This window comes from Vanessa cardui, chromosome 4 (genome assembly GCF_905220365.1).
Source record: "Vanessa cardui chromosome 4, ilVanCard2.1, whole genome shotgun sequence".
Taxonomy (NCBI): Eukaryota; Metazoa; Arthropoda; class Insecta; order Lepidoptera; family Nymphalidae; genus Vanessa; species Vanessa cardui.
Genome location: NC_061126.1, coordinates 10,249,464 through 10,271,370, shown reverse-complemented (window position 1 = coordinate 10,271,370; position 21,907 = coordinate 10,249,464). Strand labels below are relative to the sequence as shown.

Genomic DNA, 21,907 nt, shown 5'->3' with positions numbered 1-21,907 from the left:
TAACAGTTTTACCACAGTGCATACTGTCAAGCTATCATCGTCAAATTTGATATCATTACCAACGCCTATTATTTTAACAGACATGACGGACATATCTGAATAATGACAGAAAAATATACATCTTCAACATTGTTATAGCTCTTTTATTATATAGCTCTATATTCTATTGTAGAAAAAAAAAAACATAAAAGAGCATTCCATTTGTTGTTAAGACCGATATAAATCCTTCAATTATCTTTTATATATACCTTTCAGCAAAACCTAACCCTACCCTAAAAAAAATTGCCATATCCAAAATGAAAGTAACGTTTCTCAGTTACCATACAGTACAAGTCACGGGGTGAATTAGTGCATGTTAGGTATTCAAGGCGGGGTGTTGGTTATTTCGCTCCCGTTAAAAGCGCAGTCGTGCGCATTACCACTAAAAATAACCAACCATTGTGTGACCCCGGTAGTTAGTAAATGAATAGTATGCTATATACTTTATAAAATTATAACGAGCTGGTTAGATCTGCATATCATTTTTCAATTATTATTTAGGTATCCATACATTATTATTATGGAAAAAGGAAATAATAGTTGATCATTTACATCACTACTTTCAATCTATAAATAGTACGGAATAAATTGTAATATAAAAATGTTCATAAGACTCTGTAGCCTCTTATGACGTCATTTATAATTATATATAAGGCTAATTGGTGCCAGTCTATTTTAAGGGAATACGGGATTATTGTAGCATCAAATCCTTGCCATGGTCGTCCTATTAAATATAATAAAACTGTCAATATTAATTCTATTATTAGACGAATGTTCCATCAACGTTAGAGTCGATAGAAATGGGTTTAAAATAAAAAAACACAATTTTTAAACGAATATTTATATTGCTTTTATTAAAATCTCAAAAGTTTATGCACATTACTTAAATATAAATAAATAATATGTATAAGATAATATAAAAAAAAATGAAATTACATTTGTAATCTTCAATAATTTTTTTCTTAAATTGTTGTTCAACAAATCTTATCGGTTACATCGAATATAAATTGTATAAATGTTGAACAGATAAAAATATATAGAAAAAAGGCCCCGACGAATTGAGAACCTCCTCCTTTTTTTGAAGTCGGTTAAAAATAGTCCCATAAATGTCTCACTGTTACCAACATTTTTTAATTTCAATAAAATAAACTAAACTATATTTGATTTGAGTGTCAAACATTTTGTGAAGAAACCACGAAAAAGCTTTTTGGACTTATGCAACACAGCAAATAATGAATAAAAAATTGCAAGCTCTGGAGTTAAAATAATACATTATTATCTACCTGTTATACACTCGAATATAATCCACGAATCGGTAAAGTAGTAGAGAACGCCGCTGACTGAAGAAGCCAATTAAAAAATCTTATGTCCAACTGTGACATTTAAAATGCTAGTGTTTGGGTGGATTAAATCTATATAGTGTATTTATTTATTTCATTTCCAAAGTAGGAAATATCATTACCAAAAAATGTCTATGAGCAGAAATCCGACTGGTTACAAGGTAATTAATTCAGTTGTGTTCCTACTTACTCCTAATAAAAAAATAGATTATTTTTTTAAATATTTATTTGATCCAACTATTTTGTAATGGTTTAACTTTATACAACTAAATCTATTTACACGTTTTCCATAAGTTTTAGTGTCTAAAACGTCCAAAACGTCTAGTGATCCTCCGGTCAAATACTCTTTGCTTTTCTGTCTCTTAATAGGCTGGATATAAAGAACTCGCCAGCTCTATACGAGGACCTCACTAATGGTCCGCTGGCTGTGTACAGAAAGCCTAGCTTGTTGCCGAGTTCCTCCCACTCCTTGAATTTAGCTGGTGTGACGTATTCGTGTACTTTGAGGTGACGTTTCGTTGGCTGCATGTACTGGCCGAGTGTAACACAATCTACGCCTACTGCCCTGAGATCTGAAAAAGAATTACAAGGAAATTAAAAAAAATAAAGTCACATAATTACTAAGACCGTGGTTCCATAAGCGATAAACGAGGTATAAAGCACATGACACGTTGCGTATCATTATCATATTTCAAGTATAGTCTATTCTATTTAACGTAATTCATGCAATTTTTATAATATAGCTAAGCTTAGCTTTATTATGCATTACAAAGAGTTCTTAATTAAGAAATGTTTAGTTATAATATATTAAGATATGAATATATAATTTTAAATATTGAAAAATGTCAAGGATATAACACATTTATAATAATAAATATTAATTGAAATTAAGAAAAAACCAATACACACAAACACAAGACGGCAAGTCAACTTGACATTATGTAATTTATAACTGAAACGGTTACGGTGTCAGATAAACTTCTAAATGCACAATTTCAATGGGAATTGTTGTCTTAACCATACGAATCAAAATCAAAACATACTTTATTCAAGTAGGCTTTTACAAGCAAATTTTGAAACATCAATATATTATCGTTCTCTAAATTATACCGACGGACAAAATTGGTCTTATATATCTCTTACCTTTCATTGTTTGTTCCACTTGTTGGTCCGTTTCGCCGAGGCCCAACATTATGGAAGATTTCGTTATCAGATCTGGATTTATTTCCTTTGCCGTCTCTAAGACCTTGAGCGTCTGTCTGTATCTGTAATAATAATAATACATGTAAATAAGTGAAAATTAATGAAATCATTTTGAAAATTATAATAGCACGTTTATCAATACACAAATATTTTTTAAGCAATCACAATATAATATAGAGCCAGTGTAACTACAGGCACAAGGGACATAACATCTTAGTTCCCAAGGTTGGGGGCGCAGTGACGATGTAAGGAATAGTTAATATTTCTTCCAGCGTCATTGTCTATGGGTGATGGTGACCACATACCATCAGGTGGCCCATATGCTCGTCCGCCAACCTATACCATAAAAAATAAAAAAATAAATAATATAAACTAATATTGATATATTCTTTATTGAGCCAAGCTAAGCTAAGTATTCGAAGTTATATACATTCAAAAATAACAATACTTATTAAATTAAATATTCAGTAAAAAGTAAATTTTAAATTCAAGTTGTTCTACGGCAGAACAATATAAAGCGGGAGGTGTTTGTTTAACAAGCCTTTGTTTACTCTTTCTTTATATCTCCTAGTGTCAAGTGTATCGATTTTATTTTAAATCGATATGATTATTTTCAACTTTAATTTAAAAAGAACGTTCAATTATTTTCTTCGCAACATTTAATTTTCTTTTTTTAGTATTACATACCCAGCTCTCTTATCTCTCACAAAGGGAGTGAGTCGTTCCACTGTCTCGATGTTATGAGCAAACACGTCTAAACCACAATTTGCTATCGCTTCTATACTGTCGCGGTTTCCACGGAAATCTGGTACTAGGCATTCTACAAGGATTTCTTGATTTCTAAAAAAAAAACAAATATAAGATCATATGGAAAAACTGTTACAAAAATTGAATAATACCTTTAATAAACACATTACGAGAATTTTAAAATTGTTTCACATTTTATTCATGTATACAAAGTCTGTTTTATTAATATATATAAATGTACAAAGTGTAATTATCAGAAATGCGATATTTACAAAATAATATAACGTGAGTTATCAGTACAGAACATCAAGCATCAAATAATACATTAGGTACCATTGAAAGCGAGTTGATAAAAAATTTAAGGGCGAGACAGTGTTTAAGGCAAGTGTAGCCAGTGAAGTATTTATATTTGATAGACTTAAATCAATTAGTTGCGAACGTGCTCGAGTTATACATCCGTTCAAAAAAGGCGTCAAGTTGAACAACAACAACAACAGTCTGTAAATTCCCACAGCTGGGCTCTCTCCCTCCTCCTCCTCCTCTCCCTTTGAGGAGAAGGTTTGGAACATATTCCACCACGCTGTTCCAAAGCGGGTTGGTGGAATACACATGTGGCAGAATTTAAATGAAATTTGTCACATGCAGGTTTCCTCACGATGTTTTCCTTCACCGCTGAGCACGAGATGAATTATAAAAACAAATTAAGCACATGAATCAGCGGTGCTTGCCTGGGTTTGAACCCGCAATCATCGGTTAAGATGCACGCGTTCTAACCACGGCCATTTCGACTCCCGTTCGTCAAGTTCAATGTAAAGATATTACTTGATTCTAAAATTATCTATGGTTGGAAGTAAAGTGGCTCTATTCTATAATGATGTACTGTCTTTAAAAATATAAAGCACTTACTGCTTTTTAATTTCTCTGACAGTTTCAGCAATATGAGCTGAACCTCCATCAGGCAAATCTAGAAAAAATATAAAACAGTATATCAGTTATTAAAGTTTAAAATACCAATATTTTGTATTACTTTGTCATACGTTACAGATTAATAATAATTAACTTATTTAGGATTGTACAGTGAGGGTAAAAAATGTTCGTCACCTTCTAGATCTATTTTCGTATGCTCAGTATGAGCGATAATCTGCTTTACCAATCGAGAATGAGCTATTGCATCGCAATGATTTGATGTTTAGATTCAAAAGATACTAAGAGTTTAAGACTTGATAAAGGAATGAATTTGAAAACTGACGAAGGTTTTCTTACTCTGACTGTACATTAGCCAAACCATCTACAATTGTAAAAATTATTACCATCTCTATCAACCGAAGTCAGAACGATGTAGCCAAGGCCCCATTCATATATTGCTTTAGCAGTATTCCTTGGTTCGTCTGGGTCTAAAGGAGGTGGAGCTCTAGATGTTTTAACTGAGCAAAACATACAGCCACGAGTGCAGGTGTCACCCATAAGCTACAATAAAAAAAAATATGAGTTACTTTTTTTTATGGGTTAACAGCTTCAAAAATTAAAAAAAAAAAAAAAAAACCATAATAGTTGCTGTAGATGTGCCATGTTTGCCTCCACTCCAACATTCTCCAATATTAGGACACCTGGCTTCTTCACAAACTGTGCTCAGTTTAAGGCTTCGTAATTGTTCTTTAATAGCACTAAATTTAGAACCTGTAATCGAAAGTTTAGTAATATTATTGGTTTGGTTTGTGCTGTTCATGTGTATTCTTCGTATAAATTCATATAAAACTTCTAATCCCATGTAAAACCATGTATGGTCTTATGTTTAAATTGTGTTTAACTCAAGGTCAAAGTCAACAAAGCCCATAGATGTTACCTCTATAAGAAATTATAACATTGTCATCTTTTATGCTTGTTACACTAGTTCACTCATCCTCCATACTGGACTACAGCAGTAATAAGTATTGATGCTTAGCAGTAGAGTATATGATGAGTCAATGATACCAGTGGGCTTGCCCAAAGCTTTACCAATTAATTAAAACTACAAAACACAAAAGAAGCCTAGGTTTTTTTTTCATGGTCTGCTTTTGTAATTAATTATAATTTATATTGAACATATAATAAGATTGTATTAGTAAAATTAGTATTTTTATGCACTTACCTGTAGGTATGGATGTTTTCAACCAAGGTGGAAGGCGTAATCTTTCAGACTCCCCCCTCTCTCTTTTCAATTTTCCTTCATAGTCATCCCAATTCTTGGGTCTATCCTCAGATATGAAATCGCCTAGGCCAGGCCCTTCTCTCAACTTCTCCCTTATTGTATCCAGCTTACTGGAGTATGCATATTGTTGAACCTAAAATATAAATTAAATAAACATTGATGATATGTGATATTTGAAAGACCTGCTAATTCGAAAGCCAGCATTTCTATCAATTTTCATGTTTCACTTGTATTGTTGTTATCCCAGATTCCAGTGTTATCAGGTTGGTTTTAGTATTTAACAACACAGTTTTAGTGAGACTAAAGTGTTGTACCTATATGTTAAAGATTTGCCGCCCAATCACAACTTTTTATTAAAATCACCTTTACGTGATACAAAATTAAAATTAACATCTCTATAATATTGTTTTCAATGTAAATTATATGATCATTAAAAATAATTTTTGTGTCAAAAACTAAGCATCTGTATTAATGTGGTTTTACACTTTATTTTTAATGTAAAATTCAAAATTCGGTTGTAATAAGTTAATATTTACATAGATTTATTACTTAACCAAAATTATAATGATGAAATATTAGTTCGAATTAATTCTACCATAGAAGTTTTAACGAACGAGATTAAAACAAATACATAAATCGTAATTACCTCGTGACGTCTTGGCACTAAATTTAGAGACTTTCTTAACATTTTTGTATTTTTTTAGATAAAATCTGAGAAGTGAGATTCAGTTAAAACAAGATTGCACGACCCTACGCGCAAGATATATAATTCTGACTGATTGACCCAATCAAGAACTAAACAACACAAGTTCACAAGTCATCGTAAGACATTCTATCTTCAATTTATTATCAATATTAAATAAAATATTATTAGAATTAAGATGTCAAATGAATATGACACAATAGTCACACTGCCCTTAAAAATACGTAAATACGTCAAACTGCATCAGCTGTTGAATTAGGTCAGTACTACACAAAGTTTATTTTTTATTCTTTGGAAAACTTTTGTAACAAACCAAAGGAAATCCTACGTATAAAATATTTATTAAAATTTATCGGCAATAGATGTGAAAGTTTCGTCTTAAAATACAAATACACAACAAATATGTACTGTCATTATAGCAACACCGTATAATCCTCTAACAGATGTTGCCTGATCTAATATTATCAATATGAACATTGTACACAATCTACATTTTTATTGCTGCTTTGTGTGGGAATCACAAGCTTAATTATAATGTAACAACTTTATTATTCATTGGAGTACAATTCTTAAATAACGCTTTATTGAGCTACCATAAACCACTTCAAGAACTAGTATTAAGAAAACAGCTTATCAAAATAACAATATTATACATTTTGTGACCTTGATTGCAAGCAACAGCTGTCAGTGACCAGTGTTGAATGAACCTAACCAAGTTGTGATATGTGAATTATTGAAATGTGAAATGAAAACAGTTTGTGATATAATATTTCAATATGAGGAACGTAGAATCACATCTTTTAGAGGATAAAATGGACGAAGCGGTCACGCATTACATCAATTCACAACAAACACCGGAGGTAAAAAAATATATTTTAAGCGAATTGTTTTCATTATGGTAATTAACCAATTGCCTTTGATTTAAACTAGGTACAAAATTGACATAGCTTTAGGTTGAATTCATTAATTAACACAACCTTGTTTCTTATACATCTATATTTATGGTATTCAACTTTTTATTATATTATATTTAGATTTTAATCTTAATGTTTGAATATGTTACTTATGAAAGCAAGATAAACCAAGGATATATAATCAGATAGTCTTATCTATTTGCATATAAAATCTATTTATTGATAAAAATCATGAATACAGAAACATTTCAAGTAAAATCACTATTTTTATCATAATCACAACTTAATCAATCACAGCTAGGGAATTTAAATAAAATTATAACAGGTTATATTAATGATATATTTTTTTATTGCTGTGCTCGTAATATATATAAATAATGATATGCTTTGATTTGACTCATATAAGCAGGTTATTAGATTTTTATAAAAATAAAAACAGGTTGTTTTAGATTACAATTTATTTTTATTTTTGCTCTTTATCACATTAAGTATTTGAAATCATTTAAAAAATATATATTTATTTTTATCAGGGTATAATCTTTAGTTAAACTAAATTATAACATATAAAGCAAAACATGCACAGCAATCATAGTAAATAAATCCTTGCTTGCAGATAGCAGACAATAATAGAAAATACTATTATTTATGAAAGTCTAAGCATCTATTGCTTCATTATAATAAAAAAAAATTACATAAAAAATAAACTACCAAATACTTTTATTATTGTTAACAATAATTTGAGTATTTTACTTTTGTTTTATCAATAAAAAAGAGTATAGCATGTAACAACATTTATGTGACTTCAAATCTGTTTTATTTTCCTTTTGCAATTAATTATATGTTATCTCTTTAATACACTAAAGTATTTTCATACATTTTTTTTGTAAAGTGAAGTTAGAATTTTGTTGATTTTCAAAGTTGTTATATAATATGAATTATGTATGAGTAGAATATCCATAACTAAATTAGCAAAATGTTGATACAAAGTATCACAGTAATCTCATTAGATCATAATAATAGCCAGTTAATGTTAAACTACAAAGATTTCTCCTTTTATTAAGAGGGCTTGAAGCTTCCCACCACATGTCTCATATATTTGATAATTACCAATACTGACAACAATAGTATGTATTTATAAGATTTTTTTCATCACCTACTATGAAGTGGATTGCAAAAACTTTGTGGTGTTCATGTAGATTGATAACTATAATTTTTAATAAATATTCAATGATATCAAACAAATAAAGATTAGTTCGCATCATCATTTATAGAAAATATTTAATCATTTATAATTCGATGAAGTAGTCATAAATACTATATTTTTCGAGGTAAACATAAAAATGTCACTTTAATATACAATCCTATGTTTTACAAATTTTATAAAAGTCTGTATAATATGTATATGTAACCATAATCTTTCTTCTGATTCGATGAATGTTTAGGCAAAATATAAAAATAGTATATCCAATAAAAATAAACATAAAATAGATAAGTATTATTTTATAATAGCATATGCTAAATTATAATTGTTTTTGTTGGTTATGTAATTAGTTAAGATAATATATTTTTCATTTTACAGTCTGTCCATGTTGATGCCAACTCGTTGGCTCTCAATGTACAAGATGATGGAGGTGGTAGAGTGGTTACTGTCATGCACCCACAAAACTTTCCGTCACAAATGTGCAGGTATGTGACATTTTTATAATTATTTAAGATAAGTTTCATCCTATTTTTTATTTTCATTTATATATATAAATATTATAAATAATATAATATAAAGCATGTTTTGTAAAAGAGACAAACTATGATCGTAGATCTTGACAGTTGTGTAAACATTATAAAACATACATGAACAGTTTATAGTAAGTATGTATTGGATATCTAAGATGTACATGTTAGCATGTATCTATCCTATACAGATAAATATATTTTTATTCACAAAACTGGGAAAAAATAATTTGATTTACCTATTGTTAACTTATTTCCTAGTGTTATTTTATGAAACAGTAACTTAAAGATAAGGTATATGAAGTATAATAATAATACTTGTTCATATTACCTTACTATTTAAAATACAATATTATACCATAGAATAAGATACTCTTAATTTACCCATGTCTAGTTGAGTGATGTATTAGTTAAATATTTAAAATAAAAGTGATGAAACAACATGTGAGTATGTGATTTTGTAATGAAATACACAAAATTAATGAATGATATACATAACAAATCTTATTTTATTCTCAGGCAAGTATCAGTGGGCGAGCAAGTTGGCGATGGTCCATGGGTAGAAGAACTCTTGGACCCTGAAGGTAGACTGGCAGCTCTAGTGGCACACCTTGCACAACATTCTCGTGCTTCCCATCATCAGACACATCCTAATCATCATAAAGTAAATATATTTTGTTTTTATGAACTATCTTTTTGAAATATATTCAGTACATTTTTTTTATTGAATGATTATTCTATTAAAACAATCTGAACATAATATCAATCATAAGTCCTGTTCTCCGGAAAGCATGTAAAGCCGTTGTTTGTTACTGCACTTTAACTGTATATTATTTTATATCTTCAAACTATGTGAATGGTAAATGCCTAAGAAACTTTTCATTAGTCTTAAAAATCAATAAAATACTTTCAGGTGCCTTCTGTGAGGAGTGATGTGGACCCATCTGTGATTCTAGATGCGCCAATGAGGTTGTTCAATGGACAACAGCTGGTAAGATATATTTACCAATTCACACAAGTATTAAAAAGCCTCAATAATAGATAATTAATCAAATGTTGCCTCAATTTGCGTTAACAGTGTAGGTATTGAATTAAATAACAATTCAAGTAGGTCAATTACTTGCAAACATTTAAAATTCACTTCAAACTTTTGTTTTTATCGTACTGTTGTAGATGTTTTTGATGTAAAGTAAGTAATAGTTTTTATAACATGTTTTGTGGAAGGAATTGTACTATATTAATTGGAGAATAATAGATTAGGAGATGTTTTCTTAGTAATGTCTATCTAAAATAATATTTCTTACTAGTTGATCAACTGATGGAAGATGGTAACCATATTCCATCAGATAATGCCCAAATGAACCAATACCCAAAAACACGGATGTTGGTAACCATCTTCCTTGAGATAATGCCCGAATGTACCAATATCCAAAAACACGGGTGTTGGTTACCATGTGCCATCAGATAATGCCCAAATGAACCAATACCAAAAACATGGATGTTGGTTACCACCTTCCATCAGGTAATGCCCAAATGAACCAATACCCAAAATACAGGTGTTGGTTACCATCTTCCATCAGGTAATGCCCAAATGAACCAATACCCAAAATACAGGTGTTGGTTACCATCTTCCATCAGGTAAAGCCCAAATGAACCAATACCCAAAATACAGGTGTTGGTTACCATCTTCCATCAGATGATCCAATTGTCTTCAATTAATTAATCTTTATTATGTAGGATCAACAATCTGACACAATAGTAGTGCAAGTACCACCTCTGCCGACCTTACCACCACTGCAAGACATGAAAAGATGTCCAGACACAGACTGGTTCCATAAAAATAAAAATGCTTTAAAGGTAAGCTGAACAGCTATATTCTGACAAGTTTAAATGACTATGCGTTGAACTAGAAAAATAATAGTGAGAAATATTATGAAATATGTTTCAAACCCATTTAAAAGATATTTTTTGTTATAATTTATTGAGTCTTTATGTTATTTATTTGATTTCCAGGATGACAGTGGTATTCTGACAGACCAAGATGGTCCGGTTCTAGATATTGGAGCCGGAGCCTCCCCGGCTCAGAACAAGCAACAAAGTAAGAAAAGTCTTCCACACAAGAAGAGGATATCGAGGAAGTTGAAACGGACTAATGGAAGCAGTACACCTCAACAGGTAATTTTTTTAAGCTGTTGGTAATGATATTGGATGTTCGCAAAATAATAAAAAATTAGATTATAGGGGTGCGCCGCAGTTTATCGATAAATATGTCGATGACTCCAAGCGCATGGCTAATATGCATCATGTCTACAACATAATTAGTACAATATGATTACTTACAGTATTTATAAACATGGTCACATTTAGCGAATCGTTCGGTGCACGGAAGATGGCCCAGTGGTAAGAACGCGTGCATCTTAACCGATGATTGCGGGTTCAAACCCAGGCAAGCACCGCTGATTCATGTGCTTAATTTGTCTTTATAATTCATTAATTATTAATTCATCTCGTGCTCAGCGGCGAGGGAAAACATCGTGTGGAAACCTGCATGTGATAAATTTCATAGTAATTCTGCAACATGTGTATTCCACCAACCCGCATTGGAACAGCGTGGTGGAATATGTTCCAAACCTTCTCCTCAAAAGGAGAAGAGGCCTTTAGCCCAGCAGTGGGAATTTACAGGCTGTGTCGTTGTTGTTGTTGTCGGTGTACGGACTCAGGCAACCATTGCAATGTTTTGCATGTGCCAGTGATTGCATTCTACATATGTTTGGTCGTACAGGGTTCCAGTGTCAGAGAGCATATCGTTCAATATTAATTGTAGTTGTTTTTGTTGTATCCGCGCTTCATCGTCTCCATGGTGATTTGGAAGTCTCACCGCTGCACGAGTCGTCTCCGCTCCTCACCACCAACATCGCCCTAGGCCGAGGTGCGTTCTTGAAGGACGTTCGTCTCACTCTTTTCTCGCCTGACTCTCAGTACTCGGCCTCCCGACAGGTGACGCTGTCCATACCAGTCAAGCCAACAGCAAAACACAATACATAAAACATATGTCTGCTATGTCCTTTTAGATATGATATATAGTTATATATATCATAGTTGATTGATATCATGTATTATATATATATATATATATAGTTGCAGATGTCCATGGGCGGTGGTAGTCACTTTCCATCAGATGAGCCTCCTGATCGTTTGCCACCTATGCCATAAAAAAAAATATATATGAACCGACATAAAAGTATATATTACTCTTTATTGCAGGATATTGTGGTGATAAATTGCGGGGGCGAGGGCCAGCAGGAGGAGATCTTGCCAGACACGTTCGCGACCGTCACGCCGCACTCGCACGTCACGCATGTGCCGCACGTGTCGCACGTGTCACATGTGCCGCACGTGACGCACGTACCGCACGTCACGCACGAGGTATGATGGACAGTCGAAGCTTATATAAGCTATATTTCGATATTGTTTGCGATTTGTATTCATGCTTTTGTTCGATACTAGCGACCTGACCCGGCTTCGCACGGGTGGATTTTTTTTTTTTTTAATATTTTTACCTTTTGTTCATATAGCTTTTTGTTGTTTTTTTTTCGACATTTTTAACAATTGTCGATCTATTTCAATTTACCTAGATTAAACCTTAGTAAAGTACATACCTAAGCCTTCCGTATGAATACCTATAGTTTTGGAGTTTATTGCGAACATGCAGAAAAGCAGACGCGGCCCTTGGACTTAATTTTATAATATGTAGTTATTATTTCATTGTCCTTAACTGCCCAGAAAAGTCGGTTCAATTTTTTTTTCCTATGATCATATGGGGAAGAAAGTCAGGGTTATAAAATTTATTCATATTACAGAGATTATGTTTCTCAGATGCGCGCGATGTTCATCTGTCAATTGTGCGGTGATTTCTATGGTGAAGAACAATTGAAATTTTATCAGCATCTCAAACAACACTATGAGCCCCATGCTACCATTATCATAGAGAACCCTGTACCTGATCTAGGCATAGATAAGGTAAGATATCTAAATTTTAAATATATTCTTACATACTGTCAATAAATAATTAATGCAATTCAAACTCTAAATTTAACTAGGAGCACAACCTTATTGTCTGGAACTTTTTTAAATTGTATAAAGCCAACATGAAAATAACTAGAAATCATTTAACAATGTTTGCATAATGGGTCTATCATAATTCATAACAATAAGATGTTTTTTTTTACATATTTATATGGAATATGCGTTTGTCTTCCATCTCACCTGATGGAAAGTGTAGAAGAAGACGAAGGTGGTACACGCCCATCCAAAAGAAACCTGTTCACTCTACTCTTAAATTAAAAATGACTAAATCGTCTCATAGTAGCCTATTGGTTTTTATTATTATTAGACTTCAAGTATATACATGTTATGATGTTAAAAAAAATTCCTATGTTATTAGAATTATGGTATACTATTTGTTAGAGCTAATAAAAGATGAATACGCATTCATAATTTCATGACAAATTCCTACCTCAAAAGAATTCGAAGCAAGAGGTATAGCTACTAATATTTATACAAATAATATTAATCAATATTTATCCATTCCACAGATGACAAATACTTGTATCGTAGACAACGTGGCGACCCTACCGGATTCCATTGTCGAATTGTCTCTAGAAGGAAGTGTGCCAAAGACAATGTACCAGTCCATAGACAAACACATACTTTATTCGACGAGCGATAAAACACTCAATTACACAAGCAATAAGGTCCAATACTCCGTAGCCAGCATGGACAAGGAAGTGCCTGAGGTCGAGAAAGCGGATCTCTACGACTCGTTGGATAAGTTAGAGTATTTCTGTACAAAGTGTAATAAATCGTTCAGAAAACAGAAACAATGTGAAGCTCATATTAAAGAAGCCCATTCTAATCAAAAGGTAAGATTTACTTGAGATTAATATTTACGTTGAAACATTACTAATTCTTTAGTTAAGTTTTTTAGTTTAGAGTCGAGATGGCCCAGTGGTTAGAACGTGTTCATCTTAACCGATGATTGCGGGTTCAAACCCAGGCAAGCACCGCTGATTCATGTGCGTAATTTGTCTTTATAATTCATCTCGTGCTCAGCGGTGAAGGAACATCGTGAGGAAACCTGCATGTGACAAATTTCATACAAATTGTTTCACATGTGTATTCCACCAACCCGCATTGGAACAGCGTGATGGAATATGTTCCAGACCTTCCCCTCAAAGGGAGAGGAGGCCTTTAGCCCAGCAGTGGGAATTTACAGGCTGTTGTTGTTGTTGTTGTTGTAAAATAACCTAAAACATTAAATAACATTTAAATTTTAAAGTCTAGCACTATCAGACATGATTATTGTTTGAATTTGACATTTGATATGACATTTTTCAAATTTTTTTTACAACAGCTAGAAGATATGGGAGAATTCAGCGAGCCAGAAGACCTGATGGAGGGTATACACGTGGCGGTTGAGGAGAGCGGCGAGCAGTACGAGCAAGCGCTGTTGCCGCACCTCACCGTGGAGAATGGACACGTGCACCAAGAACACGTGCGCCATTGGTCAGTCACATGCGTGCACTGCGGAAATCATATTTACACTCCTTGCAAATTACTTTATGTCTAAGACTAGCAGTCGCCCACCGCTTCGCTCGCGTTTTACGGTATTGATTTTCAGGTATTAGGCAAAAGAGCAGTCTATGTCCTTTCTTGGAGTTATATTAATAAAGATTATATTGTGTTACCACTATAAAGATTTTCTCAGCTTTATAGTGATGCCTCGTACATCAAGCTGACATTGAGGTCTTTAACAAATATATATATAATAAAAAAAAAAACAAACTTAACAAAAAACAAAAAACTACCAGTGGGACAATAGACGTGTCGGATGACATATGCGTGTGCTATCAATAAACAAACACGAAAAAGCGGCATTCCGCGAGACTTCAAAGGTCCACTGGTAGTTTTTGTTCACGCCGTGGTGTTTCATAGAATTGAATAAGTCAACATCGATGCGTACAGGTACATGCGCAACGGGCAGGGCGGCGCGGCGTCCCCGCTGTGCGCGTGCGGCGGCGCGTTGGGCGCGGGCTACTGCGGCGCCTGCGACCCCGCGCCGCCGCACGCGCCCGCGCTCGCCGCCGTCGCCGTCCAACCCGCGCCCCCCGCGCCGCTCGCGCCCGCGCCCCCCGCGCACCGCCCGCCAGACAATAAAAACGGTAAGGACGCCACGTGCACTTACTATACTCCAGCCAAATTCGATGTGGAATGTTTAATAACAAAGCGTTGCTTAGCAACCAACGTCAGGCAGATGCTCAAAACATTTTTAGAAATATGTACAACAATTATTTTTGATGTTAATAAAAATTAAATTTGATGATTAATAATAAAATATTTAAGACAAAGGACTAAGCGCATTCTTGGTTATAATTATAATACTTATGATCATCTGGAATAATGTAGTATCTCAAAAATAATACCTCCAATTTTAAAATGATATCAGAAATTACCGTGTAGTTATATAATTCGCTTTATTAACTTTATCTATCGCTTCCCAAACGTCAGGACCCATTAAGATTAATTTGAAACAGTAATTTTAGTGCTATATTTATGCTAGCCAAAACAAGATGTCTTTTTTTAATGTATGTGTAATGAAACGTTGTGTGTAATGTTAACATTTTTAACCTGTTGTGGTTATACTACCATTATTATACGACTAAAAATATACACCACCAATTATGAAGAGCCTGTATCGCTATTATATACCTTCCTAAATCTGCCAATTGCTTAAAAAACACTCCAAATGTTACAAACCTGCGATTTCTTTACGTCAGTATTAAAATATAGGGTTGTTAGTTTTGTAGTAATATTATAGTGGTAATTAAAAAATTTTAAACTTTTATTTTAAGCTAATTTTCATATAAATTATGTATTGATCGGCTAAATAAAATTTTTGTAATTCTGTATTAAATTAAAAATTTTGTGTTTATACAGGAAATTGTGTTATAATGAATATAGTTGTAATTAAAATAATAATTATTTTTTATTAAGAGTGTATCAACCCTAATTATGATGACACATGGTTTGTTTACTAAAATTCCAGATCGAATGTGGCTGGAGTATAGATAGATAATGACTTAAAGTAAAAGACACCTATAGTTTGTTCGCGTTAAGAATGCAGTGAGATGTCATTGTTTACCGGCTTTACTCCGCCCCCTGACCAATCAAATCTTTTTTAACAGCAGGGTGAAGGTGTATGCATATTTGTGTTAAAATTCCAACAAAATATAATTGTTTTAAAGACTAAGTATAATGAATTTAAAAAATACACATTAAAGTAAAAAATCGAATCGAGGTGTTTAATCAACAAAATTTTTAACAATATATACAATCGTTTGCGAATCTTGCCACCGCGATGTAGAAATTTACATATTTTGACATAACGTCATCTGGTAGCTATAGGTTACATTAATTATTACGTGTACAGCTTGAATAAATTAAATATAAATATATATTAAAACAAAATTTAAATTATAAAAATAAAAATATCAGTTAATAATTAATTAAATGTGAACTTGACTTTGTAATTTGAAAAGATTTGATTGGTCAAAGGGGGCGGAGTCAGGCCGGTAAACAATGACAACTCACTGCATTCTTAACGCGAACAGACTATACAGACTAACGCGGACACTTAGAAAATTACCAAAATGTGACTCCACAGAGGAAATGCTCCAACCAATCTTCGAAACCGAGGAGCCGCCGGAGAGCTTTCCCGACCAGACCTCCACGCCGGAGCTGCAGCCTCCCTCGCACGTCAAAGACGAGGCCCCGCCGGATCCGAAGCAGGAGAAGAAGAAGAGCACGAAGACTTTCGAGTGTATCCAGTGCGGGCGAGTGTTCCAGCATCGCAACAGTCTGCTGTATCACACGCTGATGCACAGCGAGAAGCAGCAGGTGTGTCGCGAGTGCGGGAAGAGCTTCTACACCGTTCACGCTTTAAAGGTAAATACTTGTTCTATTTGATGTCGTGCTATGCCTATAAAATTCCATTATCCATCTCAGGTATCTTACTTTTTTTCAATCTTATCTGCTACAGCAAGACTTCCGATTTTAGCTCTTTTTCCACTAAATACTATTTTAAATCTTATCACTCAGATAGTTCGTGGAATTCTAATGCCACGAACAAGTAATTACAACTCACTATGAATCGAACTACTAATTCTTACCAGCATTTAACAAATTGTTCATCAAAAGTGTTAGCATGTTTATTTTAATATGGTCATATTTTATTGTTTTAATGTATTATCAGCATAAGTAATTCGATTTAAATAGTTGTTACAATTTACGTTGATTATACGACTAAACTAAATTGTTTTTTTAAATAAATCAAAACCGGATGTTGCTACAGTCGGAGGAGGGGCGTGTAAACATTAAATACTAGGAGTAAGCCTAGAAATGGTCAATCTCACTTTAATCGTCGAATTGGAAGGATCGAGAAAAATAATCAATCTTGTATCAGTTTTGATTGTGAACCACTTCAGGAGAGATAAAGTATTGATTGTAAGGAGAGTTTTTGTATTATTCCAACAAAAGCGTTCGAAAGTATCTTTCTCATAGAGTCTCGGTCCACAGATACACAAGCGCGTGCACAACGACGACCGTCCGTGCAAGTGCGACGAGTGCGGTCGCGAGTTCCGCCAGTGGGGCGACCTCAAGTACCACAAAGCCTCGCTGCACTCCGACAAGGTGAGAACCACTGGAATTACCATTTTTTTTCTCTATTTTGTTCTTGATCTCATAATTTTTGGACATGAAATTATTTCAATAAAACTAGTTGTAAAGGATTTGAATTGCGTATATTAATTATTTTTGACATCCCGACGTTTCGAGCACTTTACTACAGAGCGTTCGTGGTCACGGGTAGACTGGCCGATCGGTCTATTTCAAATCCGTTATAACTAGTTTTATTTAAATGTGTAATAATCGCGAAATTATTTATTTTAATCCCATAAATTCTAAACAAAAATACAATAAATATATTTAAGGATTAAATGATAAGTACATACAAATGCATGTAATTACTAAAACGGTTTAAATAGTTAAGACACAATAATTGATGTTCTAGATAAATTTAACTTAAAATTTTATATATATTGTAACTTAAAATTTAAACTTAGGACACAATCTTAATACGAAATAATGTCCTTCTGTAATTCATTATTAAATATATTATTTTATAGGCTGTTGTTTATAACTTAGTTTATACATATAACAATAATATTGTGACATGTTTTCAGAAACACTTCAAATGCGAGTTCTGTGGTAAAGAGTTCGCCCGCAGATACTCGCTCAACGTACACCGGCGGATACACACGGGCGAGAAGAACTACAAGTGCGAATATTGCAACAAATCCTTCCGAGCGTCTTCCTATCGACTGAGTCACATGCGAACTCACACGGGTATGAAATTGAAATTAATTTTACTCATTTAACATTTTTGAATGAAGTATATGTTATATGATTGATTTGTTGCAAAATAGTAATCTGTTGATAGGCACTGTATTATTAAGAATTATTTTATCTGTACCAAAGTTGCCGCACAATTTTTTTATGGTATAGGTTGGCGGACAAGCATATAGGCCATCTGATGGTAAGTGGTCACCATCACCCATAGACAATGATATAAGAAATATTAACTATTCCTTACATTCTCAATGTGCCACTAGCCTTGGGAACTAAGATGTTATATCCCTTGTCACTCACCCTTCAAACCGGAACCACAATACTAGGTACTGTTTTTTAGCGGTAGAATGAATGATGAATGGGTGGTACCTACCATAAACTCGAAGTTGGACAATCTTAATAGGCGAGATGGCCCAGTTGAAGAGGCAAGATGGCTAACCACCGGGGTTAGAACGCGTGCATCTTAATCGATGATTGCGGATTCAAAGCCAGGCAAACACCGCTGAGTATTAATGTGCTTTATTTATGTTTATAATTCATTTCGTACTCGGTGACGAAGAAAAATACCGTGAGGACCCTGCATGAATAGAATTTCTGCCTTAGGTATATTTCACCTAACCGCATTGGAACAGTGTGGAACAATATGTTCCAAACCTTATCCTCAAAGGGAGAGGTCTTAGCCCAGAAGTGGGAAAAATTACAGGCTGTTGTTGTTGTTGTTTGTTGTTGTCACAAAAGTGATTTTTTTATTATTTATTTTCAGGGAGTAAGCCCTACAAATGTACGCACTGCGAGAAATGTTTCCGAGTGTCGTACGATTTACAGCGTCACATGCATATCCATGAAAAAGTACGCGTTAAAACCGAAGAACAGAAAAAGGCTAAAGAAACAAAAGATAAGAAAACCCCTAATACCAAAGTGAACGAATTAAAAGCGGAATCGAAACTGCCCAAAATCGATCAGAAGAAAACCGAAAATAGATTACCGATTTTGAAAAGTTTACTAGATAAAAAGACAACTAAGAATCCAAAAAAATCGCCAAAGAAAGCGCCTAACGTAACAGTACAAAATCGAACCGATGGACAGTTCAACGAAGAAATATTCGACACAAGGCAGGATCCGTACAAGTTTAAAGAAGTATTCATCAACCATAAGGATTATCCGGAAATTTCTTCTAGATTACAAGAGAGAACAGACGAAAGAGAGCTGGCTACTCTGAGGGCAATCAAAAGCCAACCGATCTGCGAAACGGAGGAAAGGAACTATAGCAGAGAGAATACGGATGGCAAGATGCAGGTTTATACGCAGATCGAAAAGAGCAAAGAGTACAGTGGACCAATAGTTACCAATGTGGTGTCCTTGAGCGATATAAGGAACCTCGAAAGAGAAGTGGGTCGAGAACCAAGAGCTGAGATACACGGGGAAGGTCTCGAAAATGGATTCTTTGAGAAGTTATCTGCCTTCTACAATATACCAGCTGTATGAAAAAAGTATTGGAAAACTGGTTTTCGACCGGTCGATTAACGGACCACTTAGTGAATTTTATTAGTTTTATTACATGAACCCGGATTAGTTTTTATAAGTGTGTTGGTGTTTAATAAAGTCGGTATATGTGCTACCTAATGCATCTGTGATAGCGTTACTTAATATTGAGGCCAAATACTTATATGTAAAGCGATTATTTGGATATGTTTGTAAGCAGCCGTAATTAGATATAAAATTTACAACAAAATGTCAAGTTTATTATTGTTGTTGATATCACTTAAATTAACTAACATTAATACAACCTATGACATAGTTTAGCCTTACATTATCTATAAAGATGCAACATAATACTAACTCTAATCACTAAAGGATATTTTTTTTAAATTACTTATACTGATTTTGATTCGGAGTATGTTGCAATAAGTCCTAGTTGTTCTATGACGTCAGCGTCGCCTACTAATGTGATTCACAATGTGAATAAATTCTGCACAAATTATATAAAAGACTTATCCATTTGACGAGCATATATTATAAGTAATATGTATGTAAATAGTGTAAAGATATATCGAATAACCACCGCTTAACGTTATATTTATATAGTAAAATTTTAAATGTAATTTAATAAAGTCGCATAATCAAATAACGTATTTTTTAAAGCTATTCTTTTTTTTAAAGAATTATCTTGATCAATTTATTTTTAAAATTATTAATAGTCTATTGTTTGCGAAGGTTTTTAGTTAAAATATTTCAGACTTGAAAAAGTTTTTATTTAGTTAGAGGGCTAAAGTATTTCGAACAAAATTAATCATATACGGCCTATGTTTAATTATAACTGATTTCTCTCTTCCTTTCATTATTTAACATTGCACTCTGAGGAATTGACACAACATTGTTAACTAAACAATATTTTTATATAAAACATAAATAAATTTGTCGCATAATATTAAATAAGACCTACATTGTCGCAACTAATATGGGTACATAATATATGTATTTTTTTTTAATTAGGCTTAAAAAAATTTTGCACAGCCATTAGACCGACAAGTTACACAGAGAATAGCTACGGTAAAGAATACAGACATAAATAGATTAATAAGGATTTTATGTTGCAATTTTATGATCGCCAGCTTAAGTTCTTAGCCCATCTTTCTCTGGCTGGGAACAGTAAGTCGTTATAGTTTCCATGACTGTTGATCGTTACAACGCCGCGCTGACTTTTATTTCGTAGAATAATTTGTATGTCTGTATTCTTTGACTACGGTGCCCGGCGTAAGATAGATGTTATGTCAAAGCCACAACACCGTCTTCGGTGATAAGTGTTGCCAGAACAAAGAATAAACGTCAAATTATTTTAATTAAATATTAAACAATGTGGTTCTATGTTCCCTTGGCCCTTGAGCAATATGCGTCAATGATTAAATCAAACTTGAATTAATTGTGAATTAATTGAGTTAATTGTGAACATAACAATTTTTTTTTAATTTCATATAAATAGTTGGCTTCATATGTATTTTACTAATGCCAAATGTGAAAAATGACAAATAAATATCTTTAGTAATCTGAATAAATTAATCCTGCTAATTGATCAGGTATCCTTCGAATACTTTAGTGAGCCAAGAATACCAGATACAATATTTTAAGATCCGAAGAATGCAATTGTTTACCAATTTACATTATTATCCAGAATTATTGAGAAATAATCTCAATCCTTGCAATCGTAATATATTTTTTTAGTTTGCCCACCTCTGCCCTTGCCTATATCTACGTTGAGGCCACTTTACCATCAGGGTTCTATCCACAATATTATTTAGTCACTGTGTTCCGTACTTTGTAAATATTTATTAGTATTAATTTTTATAAAAATAAATCATGTTGAATATGTGTTTTTGTTTTTTCTAAATAAAATGCCTATTCCTGCAACATGTACATCTGTAGCTGTCATATTAACTGGTAAGAAATCGTAACTACGGTCTAAAATTGGTTTTCAATTTAAAGGCCATTATATATATGTAAATAATCGACCAAAAAATACAGCCGAATTGATAACCTCCTCCTTTTTATAAAGTCGGTTAAAATTACTTAATATCGTATTCTT

General features: G+C 33.2%; 2 protein-coding genes across 2 annotated transcripts; one reads left to right on the top strand and one right to left on the bottom strand.

Moving 5' to 3' along the window:
* Positions 1–1,432: 1,432 nt before the first annotated feature.
* Positions 1,433–6,447, bottom strand: LOC124544395 (lipoyl synthase, mitochondrial). Its single transcript, XM_047122927.1, has 8 exons — positions 6,164–6,447; positions 5,458–5,650; positions 4,873–5,006; positions 4,640–4,796; positions 4,236–4,293; positions 3,270–3,422; positions 2,523–2,644; positions 1,433–1,951 (listed from the first exon to the last, which is right to left on the bottom strand). Exons 1-8 carry the CDS (start codon positions 6,203–6,205, stop codon positions 1,716–1,718), a joined length of 1,095 nt encoding a protein of 364 aa, XP_046978883.1. The 5' UTR covers positions 6,206–6,447; the 3' UTR covers positions 1,433–1,715.
* A 236-nt stretch (positions 6,448–6,683) lies between these two features.
* LOC124544236 lies at positions 6,684–20,839 on the top strand. Its single transcript, XM_047122707.1, has 15 exons — positions 6,684–7,080; positions 8,714–8,820; positions 9,382–9,526; positions 9,776–9,853; positions 10,600–10,719; positions 10,876–11,037; positions 12,127–12,288; positions 12,739–12,882; positions 13,458–13,784; positions 14,276–14,427; positions 14,887–15,096; positions 16,533–16,866; positions 17,497–17,610; positions 18,162–18,324; positions 19,091–20,839. The coding sequence occupies exons 1-15, from the start codon at positions 6,997–6,999 to the stop codon at positions 19,810–19,812; spliced, it is 3,024 nt and encodes a 1,007-aa protein (XP_046978663.1). The 5' UTR covers positions 6,684–6,996; the 3' UTR covers positions 19,813–20,839.
* The last annotated feature ends 1,068 nt before the right edge of the window (positions 20,840–21,907 follow it).